The sequence below is a fragment of the Phyllobates terribilis genome, unplaced genomic scaffold (genome assembly GCF_046119375.1).
Source record: "Phyllobates terribilis strain yellow unplaced genomic scaffold, ASM4611937v1 Scaffold_25__1_contigs__length_18738178, whole genome shotgun sequence".
Taxonomy (NCBI): domain Eukaryota; kingdom Metazoa; phylum Chordata; class Amphibia; order Anura; family Dendrobatidae; genus Phyllobates; species Phyllobates terribilis.
The window spans coordinates 2,352,694-2,362,512 of record NW_027362785.1 but is presented as its reverse complement, the minus strand read 5'-3'; the positions used below and the strand labels follow the sequence as shown (position 1 = coordinate 2,362,512).

Below are 9,819 nucleotides of genomic sequence, written 5' to 3'. Positions count from 1 at the left end.
ATATAAGGAGACTCTGTATAGTACTGTATATGGGGGAACTCTGGCTGTAGCTATATATAAGGAGACTCTGTATAGTACTGTATATGGGGGAACTCTGGCTGTAGCTATATATAAGGAGACTCTTTATAGTACTGTATATGGGGGGACTCTGGCTGTAGCTATATAAGGAGACTCTTTATAGTACTGTATATGGGGGAACTCTGGCTGTAGCTATATATAAGGAGACTCTGTATAGTACTGTATATGGGGGAACTCTGGCTGTAGCTATATATAAGGAGACTCTGTATAGTACTGTATATGGGGAACTCTGGCTGTAGCTATATATAAGGAGACTATAGTACAGTATATGGGGAACTCTGGCTGTAGCTATATATAAGGAGACTCTGTATAGTACTGTATATGGGGGAACTCTGGCTGTAGCTGTATATAAGGAGACTCTGTATAGTACTGTATATGGGGAACTCTGGCTGTAGCTATATATAAGGAGACTCAGTATAGTACTGTATATGGGGGAACTCTGGCTGTAGCTATATATAAGGAGACTGTATAGTACTGTATATGGGGGAACTCTGGCTGTAGCTATATATAAGGAGACTGTATAGTACTGTATATGGGGAACTCTGGCTGTAGCTATATATAAGGAGACTCTGTATAGTACTGTATATGGGGGAACTTTGGCTGTAGCTATATATGAGACTCAGTATAGTACTGTATATGGGGGAACTCTGGCTGTAGCTATATATGAGACTCAGTATAGTACTGTATATGGGGGAACTCTGGCTGTAGCTATATATAAGGAGACTGCATAGTACTGTATAAGGGGGAACTCTGGCTGTAGCTATATATAAGGAGACTCTGTATAGTACTGTATATGGGGGAACTCTGGCTGTAGCTGTATATAAGGAGACTCTGTATAGTACTGTATATGGGGAACTCTGGCTGTAGCTATATATAAGGAGACTCAGTATAGTACTGTATATGGGGGAACTCTGGCTGTAGCTATATATAAGGAGACTATAGTACAGTCTATGGGGAACTCTGGCTGTAGCTATATATAAGGAGACTGTATAGTACTGTATATGGGGGAACTCTGGCTGTAGCTATATATAAGGAGACTCTGTATAGTACTGTATATGGGGGAACTCTGGCTGTAGCTATATATAAGGAGACTCTGTATAGTACTGTATATGGGGGAACTCTGGCTGTAGCTATATATAAGGAGACTCTGTATAGTACTGTATATGGGGGAACTCTGGCTGTAGCTATATATAAGGAGACTCTGTATAGTACTGTATATGGGGGAACTCTGGCTGTAGCTATATATAAGGAGACTCTTTATAGTACTGTATATGGGGGGACTCTGGCTGTAGCTATATAAGGAGACTCTTTATAGTACTGTATATGGGGGAACTCTGGCTGTAGCTATATATAAGGAGACTCTGTATAGTACTGTATATGGGGGAACTCTGGCTGTAGTTATATATAAGGAGACTCTGTATAGTACTGTATATGGGGAACTCTGGCTGTAGCTATATATAAGGAGACTATAGTACAGTATATGGGGAACTCTGGCTGTAGCTATATATAAGGAGACTCTGTATAGTACTGTATATGGGGGAACTCTGGCTGTAGCTGTATATAAGGAGACTCTGTATAGTACTGTATATGGGGAACTCTGGCTGTAGCTATATATAAGGAGACTCAGTATAGTACTGTATATGGGGGAACTCTGGCTGTAGCTATATATAAGGAGACTATAGTACAGTCTATGGGGAACTCTGGCTGTAGCTATATATAAGGAGACTGTATAGTACTGTATATGGGGGAACTCTGGCTGTAGCTATATATAAGGAGACTCTGTATAGTACTGTTTATGGGGGCCACCAATTGTTCCTTTCTATGGGAAGTGTTAGCTAATTGTACATATGGGGGACCTCTGCCTGGTGCTGTATGTGGAGGAGCTGTGTTTGGGGGCTCAGCTGATGTGCAGGTACCTGTGGCTGCCCCTGTATATGAGGGCGCTCAGTCTAGTAATATATGGTGGCTTCCTGCTGTACTTATATAAATGGGAACTCTAGCTGAGGTTATGCCCCCTCAGTGGCAATAACCGCGCAGATTCATGGGAGCTGGAGTTTTTAAAACAATAAGCAAAGTAACGGCGAAGCCTTCTTGAACTACAACTCCCAGACCCGCACTTGCGTTGCGCGACTGCCCGAGGAGGACGCTTCAACCAATCAGCTGAGAGTAAGTTGTTGGCGCGCAAGTGTGAGGGAAGAAAGACCAATCAGAAACGTCATTTCGACATTGGATACAGGCAGCCAATCAGGAGTGTCGCCACGTCGTTGGCGCGCTTTTCTGTCAGCAGCCAGCCAATCAGAAGCGCCCTGTCTCTGGGGTCAGTGTGCTGGGCAGATAACGCGCAGTCAGTCAGCAGACGGTTTGCTCTCCGTGAGGTAAATTATGCGTAATATGAGGGGCTGCTGTGTATAACGCCGGGATCCGGTACCGGGCCGTGTACTGTCAGCAGCTGACTACATGATTGGCTGCATTGTGTGACCGCACAGCTGAGGCAAGGAACTGCCCAAGCCGAGCAGCACAGCCATGTGCGAGCGGGAACAGAGGGGCGGTGAGGCCTGCGGTGCGAGCGGGAACAGAGGGTGAGGCCTGCGGTGCGAGCAGTAACAGAGGGGCGGTGAGGCCTGCGGTGCGAGCGGGAACAGAGGGTGAGGCCTGCGGTGTGAGCAGTAACAGAGGGGCGGTGAGGCCTGCGGTGTGAGCAGTAACAGAGGGGCGGTGAGGCCTGCGGTGCGAGCGGGAACAGAGGGTGAGGCCTGCGGTGCGAGCGGGAACAGAGGGTGAGGCCTGCGGTGCGAGCGGCAACAGAGGGGCGGTGAGGCCTGCGGTGTGAGCAGTAACAGAGGGTGAGGCCTGCGGTGTGAGCAGTAACAGAGGGGCGGTGAGGCCTGCGGTGTGAGCAGGAACAGAGGGGCGGTGAGGCCTGCGGTGTGAGCAGTAACAGAGGGGCGGTGAGGCCTGCGGTGTGAGCAGTAACAGAGGGGCGGTGAGGCCTGCGGTGTGAGCAGTAACAGGGGCGGTGAGGCCTGCGGTGCGAGCGGGAACAGAGGGTGAGGCCTGCGGTGCGAGCGGGAACAGAGGGGCGGTGAGGCCTGCGGTGCGAGCGGGAACAGAGGGTGAGGCCTGCGGTGCGAGCGGGAACAGAGGGGCGGTGAGGCCTGCGGTGCGAGCGGGAACAGAGGGGCGGTGAGGCCTGCGGTGCGAGCAGTAACAGAGGGGCGGTGAGGCCTGCGGTGCGAGCAGGAACAGAGGGGCGGTGAGGCCTGCGGTGCGAGCAGTAACAGAGGGGCGGTGAGGCCTGCGGTGTGAGCAGTAACAGAGGGGCGGTGAGGCCTGCGGTGCGAGCAGGAACAGAGGGTGAGGCCTGCGGTGCGAGCAGTAACAGAGGGGCGGTGAGGCCTGCGGTGTGAGCAGTAACAGAGGGGCGGTGAGGCCTGCGGTGTGAGCAGTAACAGAGGGGCGGTGAGGCCTGCGGTGTGAGCAGTAACAGAGGGGCGGTGAGGCCTGCGGTGCGAGCGGTAACAGAGGGTGAGGCCTGCGGTGCGAGCGGGAACAGAGGGGCGGTGAGGCCTGCGGTGCGAGCAGTAACAGAGGGGCGGTGAGGCCTGCGGTGCGAGCAGGAACAGAGGGGCGGTGAGGCCTGCGGTGCGAGCAGTAACAGAGGGGCGGTGAGGCCTGCGGTGCGAGCAGTAACAGAGGGGCGGTGAGGCCTGCGGTGCGAGCGGCAACAGAGGGGCGGTGAGGCCTGCGGTGTGAGCAGTAACAGAGGGGCGGTGAGGCCTGCGGTGTGAGCAGTAACAGAGGGGCGGTGAGGCCTGCGGTGCGAGCGGTAACAGAGGGTGAGGCCTGCGGTGCGAGCGGGAACAGAGGGGCGGTGAGGCCTGCGGTGCGAGCAGTAACAGAGGGGCGGTGAGGCCTGCGGTGCGAGCAGGAACAGAGGGGCGGTGAGGCCTGCGGTGCGAGCAGTAACAGAGGGGCGGTGAGGCCTGCGGTGCGAGCAGTAACAGAGGGGCGGTGAGGCCTGCGGTGCGAGCAGTAACAGAGGGGCGGTGAGGCCTGCGGTGCGAGCAGTAACAGAGGGGCGGTGAGGCCTGCGGTGCGAGCGGGAACAGAGGGGCGGTGAGGCCTGCGGTGCGAGCGGGAACAGAGGGGCGGTGAGGCCTGCGGTGCGAGCGGGAACAGAGGGGCGGTGAGGCCTGCGGTGCGAGCGGGAACAGAGGGGCGGTGAGGCCTGCGGTGCGAGCGGGAACAGAGGGGCGGTGAGGCCTGCGGTGCGAGCGGGAACAGAGGGGCGGTGAGGCCTGCGGTGCGAGCGGTAACTGAGGGGCGGTGAGGCCTGCGGTGCGAGCGGTAACTGAGGGGCGGTGAGGCCTGCGGTGCGAGCAAGAATATGAGCTATGATACTTCCTGCCACCGCCATTAAGTGGGGAGGGGGCCCCTCATGCAATCCTGTGCGCCCACTGTGTCACCTGTAACTTCCTGTGGGCCCTCCTCCCCCCCACTGTGTCACCTGTAACTTCCTGTGGGCCCCCCTCCCCCCACTGTGTCACCTGTAACTTCCTGTGGGCCCCCCTCCCCCCACTGTGTCACCTGTAACTTCCTGTGGGCCCCCCACTGTGTCACCTGTAACTTCCTGTGGGCCCCCCACTGTGTCACCTGTAACTTCCTGTGGGCCCCCCACTGTGTCACCTGTAACTTCCTGTGGGCCCCCCACTGTGTCACCTGTAACTTCCTATGGGCCCCCCACTGTGTCACCTGTAACTTCCTATGGGCCCCCCACTGTGTCACCTGTAACTTCCTGTGGGCCCCCCACTGTGTCACCTGTAACTTCCTGTGGGCCCCCCACTGTCACCTGTAACTTCCTGTGGGCCCCCCACTGTCACCTGTAACTTCCTGTGGGCCCCCCACTGTCACCTGTAACTTCCTGTGGGCCCCCCACTGTCACCTGTAACTTCCTGTGGGCCCCCCACTGTCACCTGTAACTTCCTGTGGGCCCCCCACTGTCACCTGTAACTTCCTGTGGGCCCCCCACTGTCACCTGTAACTTCCTGTGGGCCCCCCACTGTCACCTGTAACTTCCTGTGGGCCCCCCACTGTCACCTGTAACTTCCTGTGGGCCCCCCACTGTCACCTGTAACTTCCTGTGGGCCCCCCACTGTCACCTGTAACTTCCTGTGGGCCCCCCACTGTCACCTGTAACTTCCTGTGGGCCCCCCACTGTCACCTGTAACTTCCTGTGGGCCCCCCACTGTCACCTGTAACTTCCTGCGGGCCCACCTCCCCCCACTGTGTCACCTGTAACTTCCTGTGGGCCCCCCACTGTCACCTGTAACTTTCTGTGGGCCCCCCTCCCCCCACTGTGTCACCTGTAACTTCCTGTGGGGCCCGCTCCCCCCACTGTGTCACCTGTAATTTCCTGTGGGCCCCCCCACTGTGTCACCTGTAATTTCCTGTGGGGCCCGCTCCCCCCACTGTCACCTGTAATTTCCTGTGGGGCCCGCTCCCCCCACTGTCACCTGTAATTTCCTGTGGGGCCCGCTCCCCCCACTGTCACCTGTAATTTCCTGTGGGGCCCGCTCCCCCCACTGTCACCTGTAATTTCCTGTGGGGCCCGCTCCCGCCACTGTGTCACCTGTAATTTCTTGTGGGGTCCCCTCCCCCCACTGTGTCACCTGTAATTTCCTGTGGGGTCCCCTCCCCCCACTGTGTCACCTGTAATTTCCTGTGGGGCCCCCTCCCCCACTGTGTCACCTGTAATTTCCTGTGGGGCCCCCTCCCCCCACTGTGTCACCTGTAACTTCCTGTGGGGCCCCCTCCCCCCACTGTCACCTCTAACTTCCTGTGGGGCCCCCCTCCCCCCACTGTGTCACCTGTAATTTCCTGTGGGGCCCCCTCCCCCACTGTGTCACCTGTAATTTCCTGTGGGGCCCCCTCCCCCCACTGTGTCACCTGTAACTTCCTGTGGGGTCCCCTCCCCCCACTGTGTCACCTGTAATTTCCTGTGGGGCCCCCTCCCCCACTGTGTCACCTGTAATTTCCTGTGGGGCCCCCTCCCCCCACTGTGTCACCTGTAACTTCCTGTGGGGCCCCCTCCCCCCACTGTCACCTCTAACTTCCTGTGGGGCCCCCCTCCCCCCACTGTCACCTGTAATTTCCTGTGGGGCCCCCTCCCCCACTGTGTCACCTCCTCCCCCACTGTGTCACCTGTAATTTCCTGTGGGGCCCCCTCCCCCCACTGTGTCACCTGTAACTTCCTGTGGGGCCCCCTCCCCCCACTGTCACCTCTAACTTCCTGTGGGGCCCCCCTCCCCCCACTGTGTCACCTGTAACTTCCTGTGGGGCCCCCTCCCCCCACTGTCACCTGTAACTTCCTGTGTGCCCCCACTGTAATTTCCTGTGGGGCCCCCCTCCCCCCACTGTGTCAATCTGACAGCGGCATGTAACACGCACCGACATGCGTGCGTATCATTCTCTTGCACATCGGTGTGCCCGTGACATGATTGCGGGTTGCAGATGGGTTGTCAGGACAGCTGGGTGTCAGCTGATGACCCCTGTGCCTGTCACTACGGGTAATCCCGGCCTGTGGTCGGGCTTCAACGGTGACTGTGATTTCTGCTATATTTCACCACCGGAGTGGTATCAGCAATGTACAAAATACGGAGCAGTCGTCGTCTTCTGCCGCTGTGTCGTTGCTTCCGTCCTCTTCGTTGCAGTAGAATATGGTGGTTAAATAAAAAAATAACCTGGAGTGCTATTTAAAATAAGATGAATATAGAGTATATCTCCTGTGTGATGTAGCATGTAGAGGATGTGTCTCTTGTGTGGTGTAGCGTGTAGAGGATGTGTCTCCTGTGTGGTGTAGCGTGTAGAGGATGGGTCTCCTGTGTGGTGTAGCGTGTAGAGGATGGGTCTCCTGTGTGGTGTAGCGTGTAGAGGATGGGTCTCCTGTGTGGTGTAGCGTGTAGAGGATGGGTCTCCTGTGTGGTGTAGCGTGTAGAGGATGGGTCTCCTGTGTGGTGTAGCGTGTAGAGGATGGGTCTCCTGTGTGGTGTAGCGTGTAGAGGATGGGTCTCCTGGGCGGCGTGGCGTGTAGAGGATGGGTCTCCTGGGCGGCGTGGCGTGTAGAGGATGGGTCTCCTGGGCGGCGTGGCGTGTAGAGGATGGGTCTCCTGTGTGGCGTGGCGTGTAGAGGATGTGTCTCCTGGGCGGCGTGGCGTGTAGAGGATGTGTCTCCTGGGCGGCGTGGCGTGTAGAGGATGTGTCTCCTGGGCGACGTGGCGTGTAGAGGATGTGTCTCCTGGGCGGCGTGGCGTGTAGAGGATGTGTCTCCTGTGTGGCGTGGCGTGTAGCGTATACCTCCTGGGCGGCGTGGCGTGTAGCGTGTATCTCCTGGGCGGCGTGGCGTGTAGAGCATGTGTCGGCTCTCCTGTGCATAGTACGGGGCTTTACAGGTGGGAATGGTGCAGGCCGGGCCGCTATAAAGCTTCAGGTGTCCACACATTACTTGTATGTCTGCCCCCGCTCCATTCACCCCTATGGGGGAGGCGACCTCGACTCGGCCCACGTCTGTGGTGGGAGGCGACACAAATGTGAATGGAGCATAAATCACCTCACTTCTCCCATAGACATGGATGAGACCAATTGCTGGGGGAAGACCCTGGAGAGATTTCCCTGCTGCCCCCAGATCTGGTTGCCGTCTGTTCAGACCTGCAGTTTGGCCCTGGGTGCATTGAATTGTTTGCAGTAGTTTTTACTGTCTGATGTTTATATCTATAGGTTTTACATTGTCCCTTTTTTCTTTCTTTAGAGACTCTTCATGTGTAAAGATGTCGTCGTTCTCTACCCTGAAGGACGAGCTGAAGTGCCCCATCTGCCTGTGTGTGTACACCGAGCCGGTGACTCTGAGGTGTGGGCACAACTTCTGCAACCTGTGTATTCGCCAAGCCCTGGACAGCCAAGTGTCGTCGTCCGGGAGCCAACACAGGCACTTCTGCCCATATTGTAGGAAAAGGTTTACGCTGAGACCCGATCCTCAGCCGAACATCACACTGTGTAACATAGTGAAGCGCCTCCAGTCCTCACCCGGTCCATCCAACGACGGCATCTTCTGCACCTATTGTATCACCGCGCCGGTGTCTGCCGTCATGTCCTGCCTCTTGTGTGAGGCCTCGCTGTGTAACGACCACATCGCCGTCCACAACAACTCTCCCGAACACGTGCTTGTTGCCCCCGCAACTTTTGCCCGGAATAGAGAATGCATTGTCCATAGTAAATTCCTGGATTATTTCAATCCTGAAGATGCAACTTGTGGTTACCGCACGACGCACGGAAATCATCAGACCCAGCGACACGCCGGGCCAAGCGAGAGCCTGAAACTGAATGAAGTGCTGGAGAAGCCGACCTTAAAAAGAAAGATGATCGCAAACCACGTCGAGGACCTTCTGCTCCACAGACGAAAGGTGCAGAGCACAGCAGATGGCTACGCTCTCAAGACGAAGGTTTTGTTTGCAAATCTTAAAAGAGATCTCTCTACTCTGGAGATACGCGTCCTTAAAGAGATCTGGAGGCAGGATGAGCGAGTTTCCGTCTCCATCGACGACAATATCAAACAGCTGGAAGTAAGAAAGAACAAAGTGTCCAAGCAGATCACATTGGTCAAGACGATCGGCAATTTTCCGATACCAGAGCCTGAGATCGATGGCCAAGGTCAGATTGAAAATGAAGGAACCAACAGGGAATATCCAATCCTCCAAGAGAAGTTTCACGCGGGCCATTTTAACCCGGTCCTCATTTCAGAGACTTTACGGAGAGAATTGCGTAATATTATGACTAATACCGAACCCATCTACGCAGAGTCAAGGGCCATAGACCTCTTACTGGACGCGGGCACAGCCGGGCGCCGCATCACTGTGTCCAAAGACCAGAAAACGGCATCTTGGACCTCAATGAAAAAACGAAGCAATAATCCAGCGAGGCTTGGAGTTTATCAGGTGCTCAGCACTCGGAGCTTCTCGGGAAAATATTACTGGGAAGTCGAGACTTGCGGCAACAGGATTTGGAGGATAGGAGTGGCCTATCCCAGTATAGGCAAGAAAAAGCCGACGTCTAGGATCGGAGACGACGAGAAATCCTGGTGCTTGTGTCGCTATCAGAACGAGTATTCTGTAAGACACGACCAAAGGAAAATCGTACTGTCTACGAAGGTCTCAGCCCTGAGACTAGGAGTTTACCTGGACAGTCAGGCTGGGACACTCTCCTTCTACGAGCTCGGCGATCCCATCGAGCAGCTCTACACCTTCACCACCACTTTCTCTGGACCTGTCCATGCCGTCTTATACTTAGGAGGTCGTGGATGGTTGAGAATTGGATGAACGACTCGCTCACTCCAGATCAGTTTGGTAACAAAGTTGTATGAATAGAATTGGTTTCTCGTATCCATACTCTCCAAATAGTTCTTGTAGGGGGGGGCGTCGTTGGGATTTCCGATGCGGAGGACTCCTACGTTCAGTAATGCTGTTAGAAAACCACTAAAAAAAAAGTGTCCAGTTGGAGGGATTCAATTAGTTCGTTCAGACTTGTTTCATGTTGTGAACTTTATATAAGAAGACCCCATCCTAGAAGAAAACTTTGCCGTACAGTTCTCTGCACTTATGTCCGGTTTCTGGTTAAAGTTACTGTTCTGTTTGAAGGACATTTCTCATGGATGATTAGTGCACACGGCTGCACGTGGTCCTCAAGACTGAT

The 9,819-nt window shown here is 55.2% G+C and overlaps 1 protein-coding gene across 1 annotated transcript; it reads left to right on the top strand.

Annotated features, from left to right (window-relative positions):
- The first annotated feature begins 2,394 nt into the window (after positions 1-2,394).
- On the top strand, positions 2,395-9,819 carry LOC141176414 (E3 ubiquitin/ISG15 ligase TRIM25-like). Its single transcript, XM_073660398.1, has 2 exons — positions 2,395-2,453; positions 7,883-9,819. Exon 2 carries the CDS (start codon positions 7,902-7,904, stop codon positions 9,444-9,446), a length of 1,545 nt encoding a protein of 514 aa, XP_073516499.1. The 5' UTR covers positions 2,395-2,453; positions 7,883-7,901; the 3' UTR covers positions 9,447-9,819.

Excerpts from the sequence above, each read along its gene's own strand:
- LOC141176414 (XM_073660398.1), top strand. The coding sequence starts at position 7,902 with ATGTCGTCGTTCTCTACCCTGAAGGACGAGCTGAAGTGCCCCATCTGC.